Source organism: Chinchilla lanigera, unplaced genomic scaffold (genome assembly GCF_000276665.1).
Source record: "Chinchilla lanigera isolate Chin_1 unplaced genomic scaffold, ChiLan1.0 scaffold00032, whole genome shotgun sequence".
Taxonomy (NCBI): Eukaryota; Metazoa; Chordata; class Mammalia; order Rodentia; family Chinchillidae; genus Chinchilla; species Chinchilla lanigera.
Window position 1 is genome coordinate 18,737,392 of NW_004955433.1, and position 25,877 is coordinate 18,763,268.

The 25,877-nt window shown below is 33.5% G+C and overlaps 1 protein-coding gene across 3 annotated transcripts in view; it reads right to left on the bottom strand.

Annotated features, from left to right (window-relative positions):
• Positions 1-323: 323 nt before the first annotated feature.
• Positions 324-25,877, bottom strand: part of Cdh8 (cadherin 8, type 2) — a 356,488-nt gene continuing 330,934 nt past the window's right edge. For 2 of the 3 annotated variants that reach the window (XM_005388456.2, XM_005388457.2), the window contains exons 11-12: positions 8,450-8,701; positions 5,183-7,098 (exon numbers count right to left, since the gene is read on the bottom strand). In XM_005388456.2, coding sequence (XP_005388513.1) covers positions 6,605-7,098; positions 8,450-8,701 — 746 coding nt within the window. In that variant the 3' untranslated portion in view covers positions 5,183-6,604. Of the gene's footprint in view, positions 793-5,182; positions 7,099-8,449; positions 8,702-25,877 lie in introns of those variants that run through there. The other variant, XM_005388458.2, reaches the window with a different exon arrangement.

Here is a 25,877-nt window from a genome sequence, read left to right on the forward strand (position 1 = left end):
CATCTTTAGGTGCCTGGAAACTAAACTGGCCTTACCCTATGACACCCTCACTTTGACAATTTGGTTTTTAAGCAGCTCATTCTGGCTATCCTCTGGCAAGATCTCACCCTTTGTTAGATTTTGATATTCTTTCTCTGTGTTCTCATACTACTTCCTCCTCACCTCTGTTGAAGTATAGTGAAATCCACTGTTTTATCACTTATAGGCTTTTGCACTTTATCCAGTTATACCCCAGGTCTTTGAGAGGCAAGAGAAGTATGTTGAGCATATACTTTGTCTGCCACAAGTATATATATGGAACATATTTTGTAAAAAAGATTTTGTTAAGAAGAATTATTTTAAGTTTATTTGCAGTATAGTTTTTATGGCTCTGACAATGAGCCTTGATCATCCATTCACATATTCAACAATCAAATTTGACAAATATGGAGTATCTTCCTAACTTGAGAGAGTGAATTAAAGAAAACCTAGGAAGTCATCAGAGAAAATTTTAGTGAAGGAGTAGCATACATGAAAGAAGAAGTCATCCTAATCCATGATTCACAAATTGTTGTGTTCAATCTTAGACAACAGTTGTTAAAATAGTGCTCGTATTTATTGGGGAGGCATAGGATGGCCCTGTAGACCTTTGCATGTACAAAGGAGGTCTGAAGGATTGAAAATGTGCCTTTAGGAACCTCTTATTTCCTTTGGTTGTGCTGGCCTCTGTGGTCATTGAAGTCACTGTTTTCCATAGTCTTTTTCTTCAGGCAGCATCCTGTGATATTCCTCCTAGCAACCCTCTTCTGTAATCTGTGAATAATAATAGAGATATCTATTATCTATTAGTAGAGATACCTGTTAGAGGTAAGACTTGCATTTAAGGTGGGAATCAAATGGTTTCTTAAGTTGGGAAAAGAATTCCCCAAAGCACCATGGCCTCCAGGGCATTCTGGTTGAGACCTAGTGAAAGGTTCCGTAGATAAAGAATGTGGAGCACACACACAAAACAATTGCAGTTTCACAATCCCAGACTTCAGCCAGAAGCCTGGACTTCAACGCCTCTCTTTCTCACTGATGCGGTGTACAATTTAATCCTGGAAAACTCCAGGAGTCTCTGAATCACTTTCTGCTTGCCTCTAAAAATGCCGTAATATATGTAATAGTAAAGCATCCTATGAGCATCCCATTTCTGAAACTTGTTCATCTTTATATGTAAATTTAAAAGAATATTTACCCCTTTTGTTTCCAGAAAAATGGGCTTCTTTTGCGATTCTCGTTCAGTTCCCATCTTTAAAAGGACTAAATTACATTCTAAAGCTATTTCTCCCTGAAGCTTCCTTGACGCTTGTCAATTACCATTTGCTTCCTCCTCGGTGCTTCCACAGCACAATGTATGGCTCATTTTCTTTCTCTTTTTAAAGTTTTATTAAATGTACGAAAACAAATTAGCTCTGCAGAGTGAATTTGGGCCTAGTAAAAGTAGGGAAAGAAATATACCCTACAGTGTGAGGAGGGGCCACCACACAAGAGAGAAAGAACACAGTGGGCTAGCTAATTTTCTATTTCCCCCCTGAGACAATTTACATTATAACCAGAGATAGAATTCTTTCATTGAATATAAAGTGACAATAATTTCAGACAAACTTAAGTCTAAACACAGATTTAGATATGCTATTTCACCATAGGCAAAGAAAGCTTCAACAATTAGCTCAGCTGTGATAGACTTCACTTTATAAAGACAAGAAGTTTGAAGATGCCATCACATTTAATTCTTTCGTATAAAATGTGATGTTTAACTCTTGCACTGATAGTGCTTAATAAATTTAGTTGGCTATATTATTGTATCTTAGTCCATCAAGGCAGAGGTTTTTGTAATTACATATACTTTATGGCACTAGAAATGTGTCCAAACTACTAGGGCTAGAATATCTTAAATAATGAGAGTATGTTACTTAATCCATAAATATCTATTGAATATGAATAAATGCATTTTAATGATTGACTACATATATATATGTATATATATATGATCTGCTACCATTATCATATAGAGCAATTACTAAATGGCAAAAATATACAAACAGTAGGAGCCAATTGAGTAACATCACAAAGAAACTTTGTATAGCAAATAAAACTGTATTGGAATTGAAGAATCATAAAAATGTATGGGAAAGTATTTCCTACAAAATATACTCTACAATTATTTTCTGCACAGAAACACAATGATACAAAAACATCTAAACCAGCATCATGCTGTGACAAATTTTAATTCTACTCCCACGTATTATAAGCGATTATTTTGTTCACAAATACAATTTTCACTTAAAACCTTTTACCCTTAGTCAAATTGCTTTCAACTTCAAGGTTAGATTCAGCAAACAAAAAGCCACCATTCCAGGTTCTGGTGGTGTGTAAGATTGTGAGGTGAAATCTTATAAATTATCTTCAGTGACAATTATTTTTGTGAGTGTGTGTGCATATTAGTGTGCGTACAAATGTATGAATGTGTATGTGTATGTCTTTTAATGTTGATATTCCTGCTTAAATTGTGCATTTATACAGCTTTTATAGTGATGCCCGCTGTTACCTTATCTTTTTGACTGACAATGATGGGATTTCAGTCATGCTCAACCTTTCCGACAGTGCCAGTGATGGGATTTTTTGAAATCTTATTACTAGTTGCACTGCCTTGATCTCAGATGGAACTTTCAATCAAAAAGGCAATCAGAAGGTTATACAGTCGTGAGATTCCCTGCAAAGCCAGTGATCGCATAATACAACTTGTTGGAAGGGACTACTTGCCTTCAGTCCTTATGTGGCTATAAAGAATAATTGGCTACTTAGCTCTCAGCACCCGCTTTTCCTTCTGCAAAGTACAGCACACCCCATCACTCCGCAGAGTCTCAGTGTGGACTCTGGCTGCTCCTGGGAGATTTCTAAGTCTCATGCAGAGACTTGTCTTACTTTAAGCATATGATTAAGCCGCTCTCCCAAGGACACATTTGTCTATTTTCTAAGCATTCTAGCTGTACTGGTGATCCAGGGAATTCAAGGGCTTTTAAAATTTATTTTAGAAATATATACATATATACACACACACTTACCCACGCATTTTGCCAAAACATTTTCACTGCAATTTTCATATCTTAGAATTCACAATTCTGGGAGGCAAGGGTAACACATGAATTTAATTTATAGCATGTTGTAATTGTCCTGCTATAAACTGTTTTTCAACTTGCAATGTCTGTACTCATAAAAATTATTGTAAGAAACAGCACCTCCATACTCCATATGTATATGGAAGGGTAAGATATATTAAAATGCCTACTGACTAAAGAAGAATTGTATGTGAAAAATGACCACACACACATATATATGATAAAATTAATATTGATGGGACAGAAAACAATACACAAACATAGGAAGAATCAATTTAATAAAGTTAAAAAATGTGTTAGTTAAATTGAGACAGCAAGAAGTTCTAAGTAAGGTTAACACCATTGATTGCTTTTGTTTAGGGAAGTCCTGTTAAGTCTTTTACTAAAGTAAATTGCTTCAGTCAAATTGAGCACGTGTGTGTGTGTGTGTGTGTGTGTGTGTGTGTGTGTCTTCAGATGTACTTTTAAATTCAGGGTATTCTATATTTTAAATTTTTTTTTGTCTTTTTCTGAGACAGGGTCTTGCTATGCAGTTCAGGCTGGCCTTGAGATCTCTTTGTAGCTCAGGCTGGTCTTGAACTCGCAGTGATCCTCCTGCCTCAGCCTCCTGATTACAGGAATTACTGGTGTGCGCCACCATGCCCAGCTTCAGGGTATTCTGAAAGCAGTGTTTATAGAGTATATCATTATTATGAACACTGTATTACTCACTTTACTCCATATTATAAAATCTAGGATTAGCTTTTATTTACGAAATGCTAGAACGGTCATTGTAAAATATTAATAAGGGATTCATGTTTTTTATCTCTTTTCCCAGGCAAAATAATTTTGAAACAAGTATGGACAGGTGGTATACCAGAAATTATCTTCCAACTGAACAACTATCTGATAATTATCCTATCAATTACCAACATTGGAGGTTATAAATTTTATATTCCTGGAAAGCAATAGTGTGATATTTGTGTTAGATATGATTGTGTGATCTATGGCGCTTCACTGCGAAGTAAACAGAAATGTTTGATGTGCAAGAGATAAAAATAGTTTCACCTTGATTTAAAGTGTAAAAGAGTGTTGGAATCTTGCTATTGATTATTACTATAAGTACTATTAATAATTTATCACCGAGTACTGCTTTAGACATTATGCTGACATGCTATATATAAAAGTCACTTTGGCTCTTCCTTTGACCTCAATAAAGTATTGCTAGCTATTAAAGTTTTAGTATAATATTCAAATATTTTGTTTCTGTCACAGTACAGGCAGCTTCTGAAAGTTGTTGCCTTCAGTTTATAACCCAAACTCATGTTCATCTTAGGCAGCTCCCAGCCAATGGGTCAGGTGGCACCTGACCAAAGCCTAACTATTTTGCCCAGCACAGTCTTCCTCTAATGGACAATCTTTCTGTGAAGCATGGGCAGATCTGCAGTGCAGTTTAAGGCTCTCTTGCCAAAACTAATTCTCTGATCTCTTTCATTTTCCAACTTTTAGATCTCTAATCTTGTTTGAAGGATTTCCCTACCCAATACGGCTGCTTTCTTTAATGTTCTTCTCTTTACACTGCCTCGGCATCTGTTTCCAGAAGCACCCAAATGACACAGCTGAACTGGCTTTTAGGTTTTCCACCTTCCTTTGTGTAACTGCTGGTGTCTTGCTATTTGATCATTAGCAGGCCATTTATTTTATGTAGTTTTTTTTTTGTTGTTGTTGTTAGTACATAAAGACTCTTACAAATAAAAGTAGGTGCTTGGGATATTTTAGTTAAATATTTTAGGATTAGTTAGAGCTGATAATTTTGTTAAAAGGTCTTCATTTAGCTGGAAAAAATAATGACAACAAAGGTATTTATAAAAATATATTTCACAAAGTAGGAAACAATACAGGAGTTTCTCTGAATACAATACATGGAGTAAATAAACAATATTGCGTTAAAGCAAAGTAGAAAATTAAAATGATCTGCATGTAATACTTGAGTTTTATCATACATTTTCTACTCCTAAATGGCAGGTTTTGCATTACAAATTAAATATGTTCACATCTTCTAGTGCTGTTCTTTTTTTTTTTTTCATTTGTTTTTTTTTTTTTTCTTTTCTTTTCTGTAGTCTAAGACGTTCTGTGCATCACCATGATTGGGGACAGAAATGCTAAAAACATAAGCAGTAAAATTATGTACAAATCAGTTCCTGCTCTAAAATAGCGGGGACAGTCTGAAGCAAGATTCTTGGGCAGGGATTTATATAGGTATCTAAAAGTCTAGAGTGTAAATATTCACAGGAATCAATATACTTTATGATGTTTGTGCTTGTAGTAAAAACACCAAATACCAGGATTATGAACAAAATAGAAAAAAGTCCAAAAGTTTCTCTGGGAAAATGCTGCTCCTGCCACGGACAGTCACAATAACACTTTCTACTCTAAAGAGACTGTGAGCTCTCCTGTTGATAATATTGCCTGCCATACTTATCTCATCAAAATGTACATGTATTAAACATTCATTGTATATATATTGTATAAAACAATCTAAAGGATTATTAATGGATATAATTTAGGGTTTTTTTCCATATAGTCCCTTAATCTACAGATTACCAACTTAATAAATAAAGCATTGATGGACATCAATAAAATATTTATTTTGAGGTTAAACAAATAAATTCGCGCACTAGCAATAAAACCTCTGTCTCTCATGTAGTCCGCTGTGGGATACAGTTTATCTCTGTGTCCTTGTGGAAGAAGATGAAGTGGAGGGAATGAGGAATCCTGCTTCTAGAAACAAGTCTGTTTGACTGGGATTTCTCTCTTCCCACCACTGAGTTGGCAATGCCCACCTTGGCATGGGTTACAAACATATGAATATTTTTTAAGGCTCGACACAATATTTAAAGATGCTATTCAGTCTCTAGTGAGTAGGGCCAACAATTATGTACAATGTGTGGTCACCGTACCGTGTAATCTAGGAGGCCTTTCAAATCTCCAAAAAAGTCATAATGTACAGCAGACCAAGTATTGCTTTATCGTTTGTGACGGGATCCTTATTGGTGAAAGGGAAAAAACCATTTGCATTCATAAAAAATCCTTGCAGAAGACATATCAGCAGCAGATTCCTTGCAGGTCCATTTTTCTAAGAAAGCACCTTTTAATTTTGATTTTTTTCCTCTTTTTAAACCATTTCTCTAAGCATTAGCTAGGATCCCAATCTTTGTCTGTGGCAGTCAGGTAAATATCAAATATTCAAAGACTTCTAGACACTCCACGTACTTAATTCACACTCCACAAGATTTATAACCTCCTAACATATACTTTTTATTATCATTATTGTTTTTGGTTCAACATTAAAATGTGGTTGAGTTTATAGATGATTTGTTCTAAACTTGCCTCTAAAACGAATAGCCACATTGGTTGTATCTAAGGGGAGTGACCCTAGAATATTACAGAGTGCTCAGTCCCAATGACTTAGTTATGATCCACTGTCAAGTCTCTTTGTCACTTTCACCAACAGAGTAGAGTTCTCCCAGTCTCTTAAAGCGGGGACCCCAGTCACTGAGGTAGTCAAAATTCTGGTCTGAGTCTGATGTGGTGGACTCCAAGGAGCTGAGTGAGCCAGCCACAGACCCTCGGCCTTCATAGCCATAAATTTGAATGGAGTCATATGGTGGGGCCGTGGGGTCATTATCTGCCTCATGCAGCCTTACATTTATAAATTCATCCACATCAACACCATTTGGAACTGGAGCAAGCCCTTGCCTTGGCATAAACTGCAAATCTGGTTTAATATCCTTACGGGGTAAAAATCCATTTATTCCATCTGGGTTTTGTAAAGTTGCAATGTCAAAAGCCTCTGTGTCCTCCTCCCCTCCTCCTTCGTCATCATAGCGAATGATGTTTTCTCGAACATCTTCATCATCTTTGATAATTAATGGCTCATTTTTGTGTCTCCTCAGGGTTACAAACAGCACCACAATGACTGCAGGAAAAAAATATCAAAGTACAATTTACCAAAGGAACATGTCATTTTACAAGCAGCACACTGTGTCAGCTAAGAGAGGGGATTTTAAGGAACACATGATCATACAACTTGAATAACCCTTATTAAGGAATGAAACTAAACCCTGTCCTGAAGGATGACCACCAAATTTTGAATAAAATTTCAGATTGTTTTTGCTTGCTAAATGATGATAGAGCTGAGTTAAATGGACAAGTTTGCATATAGTAGTGGTGAAAGCTACATTTCCTACTGATATCCAGCCTAGGGTAAATGATGTGGAATAGAAAACAGCAGAAGTTGCACGACTAATTTTCTGTGTACCTTTGGAAATCATTTCATAGCCTTTGCTTCTGTGCTTATTATCCACTAAAAAAAGTAAACTAATTCTATTTAGTGTATATTGTGTTTTATAATTCTTCAAGTCCTTCTCCAATTATTATTATTTTTTGCACAGAAATGAATGTCAAAATTGTATAAGCAATTTCTCTTCTTGGATGAAGGCTGGAACTCTTTTACCTGCAAAGGTAGCCCTAGTGGTGGGGAAAGGTAAAAGAGCATGCACCTAGCTAACCACATTCCAAATCAAACTTGGAACAAAATGTCATTCAAATGTCGTGGAATACAGGGCCTGGGAGAACAAGACAGTAACTGACATCAAGTTTAAGGTGTTTTATTGTTCCAGAACACGATGAGATAAAAACTTTCTGGTATATTTTTCTAACAGCTAATCTTTTATAATTAGATTTTTAAATGGAAGAATTACAGAAGCTTTCCCTTAATTTGCAATCTTCACTATAATTTGATGATAATACTAATTAAAACAACATTGGAAAGTGAAGTTATTTTGGAGGAAATATAATTTTTGTCAGCCTGTTTGTTTTCTTTTTATCTCTGCAAACGTTGGGATGTGATAGACTCAATAGCCCAATCTACAGAATGTTTAGATACAGCAGTAGTATGAGCGTATGAAAGTCTCCTATTTCAGTAGAATGGTGGGCAACAGAATATTTAGACTTCTTCTTACATAGCAGAAGCTGTGTTAAGCACAGAAAAGCCCATCTCCACTTCCACCAGTGTTATGTGTTTGTTATGCTTTGTACACCTTTTCACTGGTGATGGGATAGAGAAAGACACTGAAAGTCATCTCTCTCTTCCCCCTCCTCCTAGTCACCTCCCAGTGTAAAAAAAAAAAAAAAAAAAAAAAAAAAAAGACTTCCTCTTCCCTCAAAAGAATGCTGCTGCCTGCCCAGGTTAGAGTTTGTTGTCCTCATTTACAGTCATTTATGAATCAGAAGAAAAGCTGGTATCACGCTCTGAAGGAAATACGTACCTAGCAACAAAATGATGCACGCTAATATGGCAATTAAGGCGCCCATACTGAGTCCAATGGGAAGGACATAAGCTTCAACATTACAAGACTGGACAACGCCATCACTGCTGCAGCCACAGACCCGGATCGTCAGGGTGCTGGTGCTGCTCAGCGGAGGATTCCCACTATCGCTGATTACGATGGGTAAAAGATAGACTTCTTGCTTCTGGCGGCTGAATCCATTATGCTTTGCCAAAATGCTGAGAGAATTATCTGTAAAAGTGAAAATTACACTCAACTGCATCATTCCTAAATAATACTTGTTTTTCTAGTTCATAAATCCTCTTCAAAACTTGAGAGAACCCCAACGCTCCCGGATTATGCAGACGCTCTCCATCTTCCTTGGTCCAATTTTTCCAATTGCCACGAACCGAAGTATTCACTCCATAACAGGATGAATGAATGAAATCCCATTACGAACTAAGGGAGTTTTATCATCACCTTGTAAATACGAAAGACTATTTTATGAAATTATCTACAACTGTCCTTTCAAAAGCAACACATAATCCTGCTTCTCCATAAATCCATAAATAGTTTTTTTCCCCCCTCATTTAGATTAATAAGGCATTCACCATGGTTGATTGGATAGAATGTCACCACATTTGAAAGATTTGTTTCAGAAACTGTTAGCATGCATGAGGCCCTGGGTTCCATTCCCAGCACTGCTCCCCGCCAATAAATGAAAAACAAAAGTAAACTCATTAGGGGATGGGGATTTAGCTCAGCGGCAAAAGCGCCTGCCTGGCAAGCACGAGGTCGTGAGTTCGGTTCCTGGTTACCAGAGAAAAACCAAAAAAAAAAAAAAAAAAAAAAAAAACCTCATTAAAATACAGATCGTATGTTAATGTGGCATGCAGACTGATGTACCTTTTAACAAGAATGTAAAAAGAGAGTCAATAATGCCCTAGAAATGTATACAAAGATATACCAAAAGTACAATTAAAAAAAAAAAAAAAGTACAATTAATTGTGAGTTAAAAGAGGTGTGCCACATATAGTAAACTTTTGTAAACAAACTTTTGTACAATGCTTACAGGTGTAAGAAAAAATGAGAAGTCATAAGCACAGGTGTTCATTTTGTATTTTAGTTATCTGTCACTATATTTTGGTTATCTGGACAATAAGTAAGGACACTTAAGCGGTGCTTAAGGAAAAACTTCATGTTGAAGTAAAACTAGTCAGTAAGATCCATGCTACCCCTATAATTCTCAAAATTCCACCCCCAAGAGCAAATTTTTTGGTTGTTATTCATCCCATCTCATGAACTACAGTCAGACTGTATATAGACTGTATATATTAATAAGCTATTATCTCATTTTGATTAATGAAAAGCATATACACTTAGAAGAGAAACTGATTATCTCAAACTGGTATGTCAGTCAAAAGCAAATAAAAAGAAATTGGTTACTGTGTGTAATGTTATTTGGGTAAAACAACTATTTCAATTGTCCTTTCTTTTTTTTTCAAGGAGTGACAAATTTCCCGGCCTTAGAATATCAAGCTGCTTCATTTTGGAATATTTTGCTTTTATTTTCACATTAAAACAATGACTTCAAATCATTTCTGTCAGTTTGTGGTCATCCTGGCCCTATTGGCTTACAAAATAGTCCAATAGATACAACAGATATTTCATTCAAATGACCATAATGTTGTCTTACCATAGAGTATTATGATATTAGAAATTACCCCAAAACCTGATGAGCATTCCCAAAACCTGATGTATAATTATGTTTTATATTTTGTTTAAGATATAAATATGCCTATAATGTTATAGTAAACAGAAAAAAGTGCTTTGAGTCAACAATCTGTTTTCAAATTTCTTCTGTTTGTGCCTCACTATATAGTAATTTGCAGAATAAAAAGATATTTCTGATGGTGTTAAACAGTGATATACTAAATGAATCCAGTAATCTCTATTTCCATGACCTAGAAAGAAACAGATGCAGAATGTATAGTTGTGTTATATTTTTAAAAGTGTATGACAAGTTTGAGTAAAGTTAATTAGTGCAAGGAACATTTGTGGTTGATTTCATTTTCTGTAGTTTAAAACAAAAGATAGAAATGGCTCTTCAAGAAGCAATTAATAAAATAACAATGGGGCTTTTGTCTTTTTGTGGTTGACATTATTTATAAGAGAAAGTAACTTTGCATATTCTCTTTGTAGTCTATCATGATAATTTAGGAGCTTCCGCAGAATGTTGCTTGTTGCAGAACAAAGCTATTTCCTTTTTACTTTGAAAAGTACTAGTTACTCCTATACTAAAGTTATAGTCATTTTTTCACTAATTTTGAAATTTGCATGTTTTCTTCTTTCTACGTACAGGAAACTACTGAGTGGGTTAAGAATTCTGTGTCTTTCTTACTGAATTTTATGTGTTTTCTTCTGGCAACAATTGCCTATTTCTTCAAGCTTTTTTTTTTTGCCATTGTGTATGTGTATGTATTTATATTTATATAGTTTAGAAATTTATTGAGTTTTTGAGTAGCACAAATAAAATCAACATTGTATGTATAAAAAAACATTAACACAGTTTAAGTTAATGTTTTCAAAATATATATTTTAACCTACCTATTGCAAATGCCCTCTGGTCCTTGTACTTACAAAATGTGTTACTTTTCATTTCTCCAAAAATTTAATTTTAATATAATCAGTTTTTTCAATCTGTATTATAACCACTTTTACAGATCTATTTTAAAACTTCTTGATCGTATAAAATTATTTTTCATAATGCTCCCACTCTGGTATAGATCATCGTGTGGAATTGATTTTTTCTATGGTAGTAATTGACTTTCCTAAGACTAATTATGGAATAATGTCTATTATCTGCTCCAAAATGCTTATTTCTCACAAATTTTTATCTGTTACCTTTGCCTTGCAAATGGCAGATTTTTTTAAGTGGGGATTTACTCCGACTTGAATAAAGATTGAGTGGAATTCTTTATGTAGTCATTTGTCTCATCATTTTTCTTCTTTCATTTTGGAGTTTTTTGTGCTGTTTCCTCTCCTGAGTTTATATATTTGAAGCCATTAAGGCATCTTGATGTACCATAACCTAAACTTCTGGTACCTGTTGTGCCAGGTGTAATATTGATTCTACATCACAATTGTTAATTCATTTAGAGTTTTATAAAAGATGGTATTTTTCAACAATAGCAATGTAATCTTAAAACCATGCACATACAGAAGCAATACTATTTTTTACCTAAATATTTTAAACTAAAATTTGCATCAGCAACTGCCTTGAGTGTTCATGGATATAGAGTACAATTTAAAAGTTCAATAGTTTTGTTAAACCTAAAGCAGGGAATTAGTATTCTAAATAGATTCTGAAATTACATATCTTGGGGAAATGTTGGTGCATGAAATCAAAATTGAAGATTGGTGTTTAGAAATATCATATTGGGCTTTCTAGTAATAAAAGGAAATAGTAAAAAATTTTTAAAAATGTTCTTTTAAATGTAAGCAAGTTAGTAAAATACTTGATGTTAATGGCTGCAATGACAGACAAATGGGTATGAAAAAATGAAAAGAATATCAGTAAGTAAGTGCCTTTTTGAGAAAGGTCTCCTGATAATCAATTTGCAAATTTAATTGAAAGTTTTTTAGTTAAGTCAAATAAAATGGAAAGGTAAGAAGGTTAAAAGAGGAAAAAAAGTATTAAATGGGTATGAACAAGATGTTTAATTTAGCTTTCATTGTGTTGTATCTTGTTTATTTTAAAACACATAGCAAAGCAGTCAAAATGCCAAATCCACAAGTTTTGACACATTGACAGAAAAAAACTATATATATATATATATATATATATATACACATATATATATATTCCAAAATTTTGGAATATGAAGGAAATACATTGAAACTTTATTCACATTTTTTACTACAAACATTGAATCTGGTTGGAAAAATATTACACAGCAATGAACTGATAAAAATTAAGTGAAGCCTTACCTTCTCCAGTATCACTATAACTTCCTGCATTTTTCATTGAAAATATAACAAAATATTGAACCTTTCACAAAAGAGTGCATATTTGAACTACCTCATTAGATCATAGGCTTATTTCTCACTATTTTCCCTTTTCCTTCTTCTTAGATTTCCCATTATGCCACCAGATGTCAATATCTCAGTACATATTAGAGTATGTACGTCTTCCCAAAAATTATGATTTTAATAATAATATCTACCTAGCCATAAAATATTGATGAAGATAGATTTACTTTATAAAACAAAACATCATTATGGATTCTGTTGGAACTTGCCAGATTAACAACAAACTTAATGTTTAGTCAACAATTTACAATTGCATATAGAATGAATTGGCAATTTTTTAACACAGAAAAACACTCTACAGGGCCTTTCTGCATGATAACCATCTGTCTTTAGATTTCTATAAATATCACGATAGCTGTCATTTTCACCTGGAGGAGAGTCGATTGGGATTTTCACTTACAAAGCCTGGGTTTGGTGAAGTAGCATGTGAATCTTAACCAGGTTCTAAGGTTAAATTGCTGCTATAAACGGATTTTTTTGATCATGTGAAGATAGTGATTCATGGAATTTTGTCTCTAACGATATTGCTTATTAGCTTCATATCCTTGCTTTTAATGTTGTTTATTATAATATGTGTTGGCACATTGGAGTAATGATCCAAGACAGCCACCTTCCCCAAGAGACATCTTGTGAACATCCTAATCCATGGGACCTGGATGTGACCTTACTGGGAAGTGTGTCTTTTAAAATAATGAAGTTAAAAACCTTGAGATGTGATGTTCATGTGGGATTACCTGGTGGAGCACTAAATCCAATCATACGTGTCATGATAAGAGTAAGGCAGAGGAAAATACAACACTCAGGAATGAAAGAGGCAATATGACCCTTCAGCAGAGATTTGCATGATGTGGCCACACCAAAGGAATCCCCACATCCAGCAGGAGTTGAAAGAGTGAAGGAAAGAGTCTCTCCCTGAGTCTCTGGAGTGAGCATGCCCCTGCCAAGAGCTCAGTTCCAGATTTCTGGGCTCCAGAACTCTGAGATAATACTTTGTTTTATGCCTCTTGGATTGTGGCAATTTGTTATGGCAGCCCTAGAAAATGAATGTGCTCAGGAAATCTGATTAAATACATTTATAGTTCACAGAGGCAGGAGAAGGCGTTTTTAATTCCATTTTACATATCAGGAGCAGGGTTTTCAAAAGATAAAGTGACTTGCTCAATGTTTTTCAAATGGAAGATAAGAATTACAACCAAGTCCAATGTATTTTCAATAATATATCTCTGTCACCTTGGTGAAAAGAGGAGATAGGTTCTAAGAAAGCTTTATTAAAGCGCCTGAACCAGAAAAAAAGAGAATATTCTACAAGGAAGTTTTCCATGCCATAACCCTTGCATTAGAGACAAAGAGAAAACTGAATGATCAAGGTCACTAACTGTACTTGAGAGGGACTATAAAGGTATTAAAGCAGGGAGCACTGGCACCCACTTGGAACACCAACTTCTTGAGAGGCTGAGACAGGAGGATAGCATGTTCAAGGACAGATTGGAAAACTCAGTGAAACTCTGATTCAAACATATATATATATATATATGTATGTATGTATGTATATATATATACATATATATATGCAAAATGAAATTGTATACCTTAAAACTGAATAAAATGCAACCTATGTACATAAGGTAATGTAAGGTCATGACATAGCAAATATAACACCCATAAGTTTAGCATGAATAAGTAATAATTTCTGGCATCAGAGAGAAGTACAGGTATCACAAAATCCAAGTTCCCTGTTACTTTCAATCTCTCAGACCTAGATTTTATGAATTTTATGATTTGCCCCTGCAATTAATGAGCATGGTTACTCTTATTAATATGCTCCAAGCATATTTTAAAGATTCTTTATTCTTCAAAGAAAATATAAATTTATCCTCTTGTATATGCTGAGCAATGAAACATGAAGACTAGTATTTTTATTTCACTGAATGAATACATGCATCAACTAATATACAAATGTGAAAACTATACCATGAACCAAGTTTCACTTGGCTTGAATGGAAATTTAAAGCTTTTATAAATATGAACATGTTTGGAAAGAATATTTTAAGTACTTAGATGTATAAAGATGTGCAAAAAATACATTTTTAGCATACAAGCTGGGAAAAACCAAAATACACAAATAACAAAGTCTTTAATAGAATTTCTTGGGAAAATTTCAGAAAATAATCTAAAAATGTTAAATATGTAGAGATCAGAAATCTACCATTCTCGGAAGATTGACTTCTACCATACATCTATTGATTAAGTACAGACCTCTAAATATTTAAGAAGTGTTGAGTCAGATAAATTCATTTGCACTGTATTTGATAAATTTGGAGTAATTGAGACATTTGATATAAAAGATAATTGGAAATACAGTAAGATTCCTTTGACTAAAAGTTTCAATGAAATATGTGTTGCACACAAGATACTGAAATCCTTAAATATTATGAAAGAAAAGTTTAAGATATCAAAGAAAGTACAAATGGTAGACTGTTACTTAGATAACTTGATTTGATTCAAAGGAAGTCAAGTAACCTTGAAATTATCACTTTGTAGAATCCTGTGATTTTTCCCAAAATTTTGTATGTGTATATGTGACAATGATACATAAATGTTTCATGAAACTAGCCACCAAAAATGATATGACTCCATTTTTCTTGCTATCATTATATTCCCATCTTTATTTCATTCAGGTCCTTATACAATTAATTCTATTATTCAGGCTTCAATTACTCAGGACCTGATATCTGCAAGATGTTACTGACAGGAGTACCAGTGGACCTCCTCAGCCTATCTATTATTCACTATGGTCCAGAGCAATGGGACACGTTATTTTTCATAATTTCCAATTTGAAAATCCCTTGATGCAGAAATGTTTTTCTTTATTACATGCATATGACAGTCCATTAAATGTGTACCTGTGTAGATATCTCTATGGTAAGATTTCAGTTAATCATTGGTGAATGAACGAGTATATGTCTACCAAAGTGAAGATCTGATCACTGATATCGAAGAACTTCTGAACCAGAAAATGAGAGATAACAGGCTATCATTAGGCAAAATATCAATCAGTTGATTTTTCAATCTTTAATTGTCATCTCCGTCCTTCTATGTCTATTTTTCTACCCTGCTGCCCATAATGCTAATTGTACCTAATTTAAATCTCTATCATCAAAGACACAAGGCAGACTCTCCTAAAAAAAGAGCCACTCTGGCTCAGAATGAAAGGAAGAATTTGCTACCACGTCAAATTCTCTCATCTCCTTGCAAATTCCATTTTTGCATTCTTATCTCAGCTTGGTTCTCTAACTTATGTATGAATTTTTGAAACCTGAATGCCAATTTCAAGTAACATAGTCTATTTCTTTTAGGCATATCCACTTGACTGATCACTACCACCCATCCAGTATTTTAGTAACGGATGTAATAATATTTAGTCCTTTCTTTTTTCAACTTCAAAGTTTTCTTCATGGTTATAACTCTGTATCACCTTTAGGACTGTACGATTAAACACATCTCTTGTGTCCAGTGACATCACATATTTATCCATGTGGGGATGTCCCATCACTTTCCAGTAATCAGCTAAAACTTTACAAGTCTTTCTGAAACAGTTGCTAGGAACAAGTACCCCAAGGAGTTTGAAGCATCTAAGTCAACAATATATCCACAGTTTGACTTCTTTTAATGTATATATTATTGTTGATTGGCTTGCTGAAGAAATACTTACTAAGCATCAGTGACTTTAAGCCAGTGTACAATGAAAAAGGCTCAAAATGACAAGGTGTGCCTAAATATAGAGGTCTGAAACATATCTAATCCTATACACATTGAATACAACAAGAGACACGTATTGATTTTGCTTTTATCATAGTAATAATTTTAAATAAAGTGCCTGTCTATGTATGCATATTTTAAACTATCACATTATACTCCATAGAAGTATACAATTATTATTTACCAATTCGAATTTTAAAAAATAACCACTTAGTACATAGTAGAATCTGGCTTATCTGCTCCACTTTCACACTCCACATTTCAAACCTGTTTCAGTAGTTATTTTTTATGTCTGAGCAAACATTACTAAAGGAAAATCATGTGAAAAATTCATGCAATCCTTTAAGTAGAGATATTCATAATGAAAATGCATATTCATGGATTTTTCCCTAAATGAACTGAGTAAAACCTTCCAGGGATAGGCCCTGGGCATCTGCATTCCAAATAAATGTGGTATACATAAAAATCTAGAAAATTTCAGAGACATTGCATTCTATCCTGTTTCTTCCCTAAGGTTTTAGCAGTGGTTAATGGGTTGCCCCAAGCTGTCAGAGCTTCACTGGGGAAACTATTATGCTCTGGGTTGTGTAATCCAGCAGGGACAGAAGCTGATAGCAGTATTCCTGCATAATTCCTTCTTTCCAGGTTTAGTGGTAAAATAGCTGCTAAAAAAGTTGGTAAACGATGCAAGAAAATGCGGTATCCTATGGTGAGCTGAAGTCAAGTGTTTGCCCTTGAATCATTTTAAAGTTTAATATACTATATTAAAACAGCTTGGCTAAACATATATCTCTGGGCAGAAGTCTTAATATACAGCGAAGGTGAGAGGATGGAAGGCAGCTATGTAGATAAAATTATCATTTAAGCCGTGGTCACATTATCATTCCTCCCAGGTTGCTGAAAATGCCACCTGCTTTTGAATCTTAAAATCCACATTCTTTCTGGTGTGAGAAATTGTACTGTTTTGATCATACAAAAGTGACTTTACATTAAAGGTTGAACTGATTTGCTTTTACTCACATTTACCCATATCTTAATAGGTTAAAATGCAATTGGAGAGAGCAGAAATAAAATGATAAAAAATAGATACCTGTGCATGTCACCCTTATGATTGAAGCAGAAATCACATCAAACTCATTCAAACTCTTTTTAGCGAAAATGTAATCTGATAAAATTCCCTATTGTTAATGCACTATTGAGAAATCCAAATACATTTTAGAGTCATGCATCATTTCATTTTAATAGTTTCTTTGAAAAGAAAAAGGAATTTTGGGGTGTGGTTTTTTTCAGTATTCTCAAGATGACATTTGATGTTACATTCCTGCCATCCCTAATTGACAATGGAAATGGGGTATGTTTTGGCACTGACAACAATTATTAAGATCCTTACCCTTGAATTTGTCACATTTTGGAGTTATAAGACCTGTGCATAACAAATAGAGATAAGTGCACAGAATCTGATCCTTTTTGAACATTCTGATTCCTGAATAGCTTATATGACGTACATGTCTTCTTTGTTTTGCTTCTTTTCAATGTTGTTGTTTTGAGACAGGGTCTCACTAAGAAATTGAAGATAACCTTCAAATCACTACATTGTGCAGGCTGGTCTTGAACTCTTGGTGACATTCCTCAGCCTCCCAAGTGCTGGGATGAGAGGCATGCTTCACTGCACTCAGCAAGATTTCTACATGATTTTGTTTGTTTGTTTTGTTTTTTGTACTGAGAATTGAACCTAGAACTTTGCATATGCTAAGTTTGCAATCCATCACAGAGCTACACTTCAGACCCTACATTTCTTTAGGATGTGTTTCACTATCCTGAATACAATGTTATATAGTGCCCAAACTCAGAACACATCGAGAGTTGTAGTTCTAATTACATTTCATTACTAACCTTGCTGAACTTTAAAATAATTTATCTAAGGTCGGTAAACACTGTTCTGATGTAGAAACTGCTAATTAAGGAAATGAATATTAGAAATCTTTGAGAAGCAAATGTGTTATTCCATTGTTAAAGTTAGATTTTTAAAAATTCATACTGAAGAAGAGCTCTGAAAATGAAATAGGAGATTCTTATCTTGATGTAACATAGAATAATTTGCAAGTTAATATTCCACCTACAATATGATAGGTCCATCAGTCAATGGTTTTGGCAATCCAGATAATGATTTAAAATTAATTAAGTGAAATAAGCCAGACCCATGTGTGTAAACATCTCACTGTCTCACTAGTCTGAGAAACTGAATGAACAAGTAAAATCCAAAATGCACAATAGATATTATGAAAGGGAAGAAACTATTCAAAAGAAAAGACAAATTGTGATTGGGGAAAGAGAAAAGGAAGAAAGGGAAAGAGAAAATAATATTTATTCATCAGCAATATAGTTAAGATAGATATACAGCAAGTTTCTCTTAGTTTATTGAAAAGAAATGTTTGTGCTAATATTATTTGGACAAGATATCATGCCTATATCTTGTACCCTGAGTAACTACTGTGAAAACAGCAATACACAATGTGTTACTGTAACTCTCTTATTAACCTGTTTTGAAACTCTGTTTTATTGTTTTTTTTTTCTCTTTAATATAAAGCAAAAAGAGAAAAGTTAATGGGAAGTAAGCAGATAGATCTTTTTAAAATGGGAATGATTTGAAGTGTTGGAGGGAGGGAGAAAAGAAGCATCAGGAAAGAGACGAAAAAAGGAATGAGGATGTACTATGTAAAGGTATCAACTCCACACAAGGAATTTAACTTTATACACTGCAAACATGTACTAATAAAATTTTTAAGATGAAAATATAAATAAATAAACTTAATTAAAGACAAACCCACATGAAAGGGATAGCATGAAAATCTTATATTCAAAGGAGGATTAGAAACTCTTAGAGATAGTGATGCATAAAAGGTGCCTGTGGTTACGTTTTGCATCTTTATCTTTGTCATCTAACATTAGGTTGTGCATACAGTAGGGGCTATTAGAAGAGAATTTTCTCTCTCATTCTTGAAGCCCATTTTAAGCTCGTGATCATGGAAATAATTTGGTAGCTGTCTTTTTATTTTGTCTTGACAACCTTTTCCTACCTTACAGAGTTTTCACATGTATGCATCTCTATTAACTGTGAACACATACATTCTAACTATTAAGGAATATTTTGAGTGTTCACTAGGAAATATTCCCATCACTTTGGGATGCATTTCACTCAGCAGTAAAGAGCTTATTTCTTTCTTTGAAATGATCTCCTTTATGTCAAGTCTCCTTTCTTCAACTGCGAAACAAAGTTTTTATAAAATGAATATATAACATTTCCCCTTACACATTTCATGACATTTATATCTTTCAAGGATACATGGTTCTAGCTGTGCATAGCTATTATTTTTCTTGTGCTAAATATTTTATTGAACAAATGCAACAACTATAACTCACACATACAACAAATTGACTCTCTCTTACTTCTAGTGAGTATCACTCACTAGATTATTCTTTTACACTTGGAAAAAAATTGGGTCACATTCCCCAACTATGTCAGTGAGTGTTAATGACAAGAAATATCTCCTTTTGGTATTTTTCAAAATATTGTGCACTGTAATTTAAAAACTCTCAATTCAAACAAGCCAGAGTGGAAACTAAGTGTATTTCTGAGCTGATGAGATAGCAGTGTGGGTGTGAGGGAGGGTTGTTAGTTGAGAAATGGCCGAAATGTATATGCCTGTGAACAGATGTGGAAAAAAAGCACAGAAACAAACAAACAAGTTTGAGAAATGTTGTTAGAGTGTTTTTCTTTTTTTATATTAGATAATAAGCTATACATGCATAGGTTGAGATCCTGAGAAGACTAGAAAAATCAACTGGAAGCAAAATACTATGGATATGAAGTTCTAATGTAAATCCATGACTATCACAAGAATTGGCAACATTTGAGTTCTGACCACTTAAAGAGCTCACCGACTACATGAGGTGTGCAGTGAGAAACTAGAAAGACACACCAGCTTTTTAAATAAGCTCCACAAGTTTAAAGCTGGTCTGCATTATAAAACTGCTGTCAAACAAAACTGAGGAGACAATAAGACCTACAGTAAAATCCAAATAACAGACAACTAACAACGATGGTGTCCAGCATTCACATACAATGAAGAGACACATGAAAAAAAGAGATATATAACGTATAATCCACAGAAAAATCAGTTAAAAGACCCAACATAAAGTGACACTCAAAAATCTGTGTATATATAGGTACTTAAAGGGCAAAGAAACATAACAATATTTGAAATAAAATAGTTTGGCTATACATGGAAATTATAGAGATTAAAAATGATAACAATTTAAAAGTTTGAGTTGATGAGTGTGACAGCAAATTAAGTATTCTAGAAAAAAGATCTGTGAACTTGAAGGTTACAAAAGTAACTATCCAAATTAAAGCAAGAAAATAAGTATGGTTGCCAAAAGAAAAAAGAACAAGCAAACAACCTTAGTAGTGTGTCTGACAAAGCCAAATGCTTTATTATATATATAATTATGTAATTATATAAATGAAAGACCTAGAGAGATGAGAAGGGGCAAAAATAATAGAGAATGGATATACTGAAAAATGTCATCACCACTGGACTGCAAGAGTTATTCAGTTTGAAAAAAAAAATTATTCCATACACAATACATAAGTTCAAACAAAGATACTAAAGGTCTTGATTTCGTTTGTATGTGGATAATTCAAAAATAATATCTTATCATTTAACAAATATATTTAAGTATATGCTGATTAAAATAAAAACAATTTAATTGTGACTTCATGATGTATGGAAATAAATTTCAAAGCTATGATAACAAAAGGATGCCTACTGAGAAAACAGAAATTTACCATTGTAAGGTTTTTATATTATATGGGTTTTTATATTATATGTGTGGTAGTATAATATTATGTGGTGATAGACTTCATTAATTAAAGTAGCAAACCTGAGATTAATGGCAATAATAATAATTAGAGAGCTATTGCAAATGAGTTGATATAAAATAAAGCACAAAATGATCAATTCATCCCCAAAGAAGGCAATTTAAACAAGAAAACAGGGCAAGAATATAACAGAATGAACTAATAAACACAAACCTGAAAATAATAAATATTACTTAAAAATAGATTAAAATTTAAAATAAAGATGTAGATATTGCATGACTAGATTAAAAGATGAGAAGGGTGCTAATTAGAAAAAACATGATAGCTTTCAATTGCAAAGTTTCAAAGCTATGAAGATGGTAACAAGAAAAATCATAAAAAGTTAAATAATTTAAAAGTTATGAAATCTCTAACCACAAAAATGCTTGGGTGTTAATTTTAATATCAAGCTAAGTAAATCCTCGAACAATGACTCTTTTCAATAATAAAGGACATTTCATGATAATAAATGAAGGGTTCATTCAATAAGAAAACACAGGGTAAAAATTTATCAACATTATTTACTGTGGTTTTTGCTAGGAATATAGGTTTGTTTCAACACTGAACATTATTATCAGATCAATACAATAAAATAAACAAAATCACTAGATCATTTCAGTAGAACATGTGATTTAGAAAATTAATATTCATTCATAATAAAAATTTTCAGTAAACTGTGAATAGAAAGAAATTTTCCCCACAAAATGATAGTCATTTATAAAAGCCTTTTAATTACAATTATATTGATTGCTTAAAGGTGAATATGTTTCTTACCAATCAACACTCCCAAAACTAAAAATATCCCCTGAGTGACTCACACACAGATATTCATAACAGTACTATTTATAATAACAAAAACGTGAAATAATTCCACTGTCTATCAGCTGGTGAATGGATGAACAAAATGTGGCATATTCAAACAATAGAATAGTATTTAGCAATAACAAGAAACAAAGTCCTAATATTAACCACAGTCTAAATAAGCTGCAAAATCATGCTAAATGTAACATGACAGATATAAAATCATATAGTGTATTGTGTAATTTCATTAATTATAAAATGTCCAGAAAAGACAAATTTGTAAAGCTAGGAAGTATTTCATTGGCTTTCTGAAGTGGGGTATATTAACAGGCAGTGACTGTAAATAGACAATAGGGATGCTTTGGGCATGCTGAAAACTTTTAAAATTATGATGATGATTTTGCAACTCTTCTTTGCCTCACCTCATAGTAACATCATTGAATTCCACCATATTATAGCTCTAAAATCTGCATAAAAATTGTGAAAGAATATAAGGATATCGCCAGGCTCCTCTTAGCATTCACATAAAAAGCAGCATATTCTAAACCTTTAAAGACTGAGACAGTTGCAAAGACAAAATCGTGACCCTATGGTCTATCTCCAGAATGTATTTTAAACGACACTGTGCATGAGTTTCCTCCTGACAATGGCTAGTATCTTCAAGAGTTTCGTACAGTAATCTGGATGATGTTACCAGCATTCATGAGGCTTTGCAAAAGATGTAGAAACCCTCACTGAATCTCTGAGAAAATAATCTCTCAAAGTAAAGAAGGATAAGCTTCTGGAAGCAGTACACATTTTAAAAAATAGCAACGCCACTCAATAAGTAGATACTGCTGTTTAACTTCCCTTTCTATGACAGAAAAGAGCATTTCCAGTTTCTTTTTTTTTTTTTTTGTAAAAAAGTGAAACCTAAGCCAATCTTCTAGAAAGAGTGACAGCATTTCACTTTTATAGAAGTTATTTAAGATGGAAAAATGATTTCCGTGAGCATTTAACAGCTCATTAATTTTTATTGATCAGATGCTATGCAAGTTTATTAGAAAAAATAGTAACTTGATGTTACTTTTTAACTTGAAAAGTACTACACTGACTTCATATGAAGTCATGTATATTTTCTTTTCAGGATCCTCAAGAGATAGTTAATGTGGATTTTCTACTACTTACTCTGAACTCTTAATTTTAAAAACCCCGTTTGTGAGTACCTTGATATTCAAGACAGTGTGGTTTACGAAGATGTTCTAATGCTTGTGTACTTTTTATGCCATGTATTTGCGTTTCAATATTATTTTTGTATTTAAAATTATTGCTCCCTCAGGTTATTTGCAATTAAAATTTCCAATTAATGATACTTTGCTTTTTTTCTTCATTATTCATCTGCTCCATATTAACCTGTATTTTAAAGACAAACAAACTTGAAAAATTTATGCATTTTGTGCTCCATTTTTTTTAAACATAAATACTTGTTCCTGTCCAGAAGGTAGGGGAGCATTTGTAATCTGCCAGCTTGACTTTTGGGTTTTTTGACTCCTGTGAACAAGCTAACATGAGCGCTTTGCCAGTGACAGCTGAAATTGAAAGTGATAAATTTTAACACTGCACATTAATAACTCTTTCTGCATTAAAGAATCCCAGTTATATAGACCAAGAATCTATGTTAAGAAAAAAAAGCTAAATAGAATATACTATAATATTTATGAATGAATGATTTGATATAGGGAATTTGCCACAAAGATATGCGAGTGTGGGAAATTAGTTAAGAAATGAGTGAAGTAAGATCAGGTCTGTGTTCAGAATTTTGCTGCATTGAAGAGTTAGGAATGCAGTCTGTCTATTTTTATATGTTCCTAATATTTCTTAGTTTAAAAATTATAAAACTAAATAATTTAGGTAGGCATTTTCCAAGGATATCTTTGCTTTTTATTAGGTTAGTGGATTTGGACAAAATATTACACCTCCTCAAATAATTTGTTGCCTTACTAAAGAATGGAACAATAGCACATTCCATGTGGAGCTATTAGTTTAAGAGAGAACCATATGTACAAGCAGTGTAGCCTAGTACAAAGCTTAGAGCTGGTAAATGGCATAATGGTTTAATTAATGGACTTTTGGGAAAATGCATTTACACTTTTAATTGATAATCTGATTATGTACTATACATAAATCTTATACTACAATGTTTATAATAGTCCTCAAAGAATAAATTTAGATTTCAGTCTCTCTTTGGCATGCTTTAATCAGCTACAATAGAGAACTATCTGACGAGCACATTGACAATGCTAGTTTCCTTAAATTTTACATGATTTATGTCATTTCAAAATATTAAAGAATATTTAAGTATCATTTAAATATTAGCATTTTTCTAGAGAGTCTGGCCCTGGTCATTATTTATTTTGTCAGTCACTGCATTCACTCATATCTTTCTCATTCTCTTTTTTATTTGGTAGCAGGAATGGAACTCAGGACCACGAGTTTGCCAGGCAGGCACTGTGCTGCTGAGCTATATCCCCAGCCCTCACTTATATCTTCATAAGCTTCTTGGTTCCAAATTTTCTTAGTGAATGGGATTCCACTAAGAATATTATAAGTGGGAAAATTATGAAATATGCTTGCCCCATATTATTGCTCAGGTTTAATTTCTGTATAGAAGGCATTATTTCAGTCAGCCTTGTTAGCTGTGCAGAAGAATAGAACCTATGTTTAGTAACTCTATAAAAGCCAATTGAACACAGAACAAAAGATCTTTGAGGACATCTTCCCTCAAATATTAGCACACTATTGCACCCTTTTGTTTAACACAGATGCTTCCTGTCATTATGGTATTGTATCTTTCTTACTCTCTCTTTTCTCTTACTCTCTCATAAATAATGAAACTTGGTAAATATGTCATGAGCAGTGGTTCTATGAGGATAGAAATAATATCTTGTTCAAAACGTTGTGATCAATTGCATGCTTTACTCATACTGAGCATAAAAGACTGGGTTCAGAAATAGAACCAAAACTTATAAACACATCTTTTTTTCATACTTTTTTTGATCATACAAATTAATGGCTTTCCTTTTAGCACACTTGCAGGTGCACCCAAAGCAAGAATTTTGTTCTCATCCATCACCCCCATTAGCTGCTATTACGTGCCTTCCCCCTGCTCTCTTATTTTGTTCCCCTCCCCTAAAAATAGTATTCACATCCACTGTCTTGTTCTCTCTTATACTCCAAGCATTAGGGAGAACATGGGATGTTTGTGCTTTTGAATCAGGCTCATTCTACTTGACATGATGGTCTCAGATCTCTCCATTTTCCTAGAAGTGACGGGTATATTCTTCCTTATGTCTAAAACATACTCCATCAAACAAAAACTTTTTGCAGTGTAATGTTAACCTGTGCGGAAATTAGTATGTTACTAAACAGCAAGTTTCCCTTTCTTATTCATTTGTTCACCAGGCAGTCATTGAAAAGACTTCTGAAAGTTTTTTATGGAATATCTATTATTAATACAGTAATATAAAAGTCCAGTTATTTTCATGGAGTTTAAAATCTCATGTGGGGAACAATTAAATAATAACAATAACACCAGGAGAAATCACATATTTATTTCATTACTTATAGATGTTGAATGAGCTATATAGGAATGTAAATTTATACTCTATGGGCCGGGGAGATAGCTCAGCGGCACCTGCCTGGCAAGCACAAGGTCCTGAGTTTGAATACCAGGACCAAAACAAAAAAGATTCAATTTCTACTTTAAGTCTACATCAAGGAGCCTTGCCACTCTCTGGAGCCTTACACATCACTAGCACGGTTCCTTATCTTTGAGTTTGTTCATTCCCAGCCCCTCCTTCTTTTTGTATCTCTAAC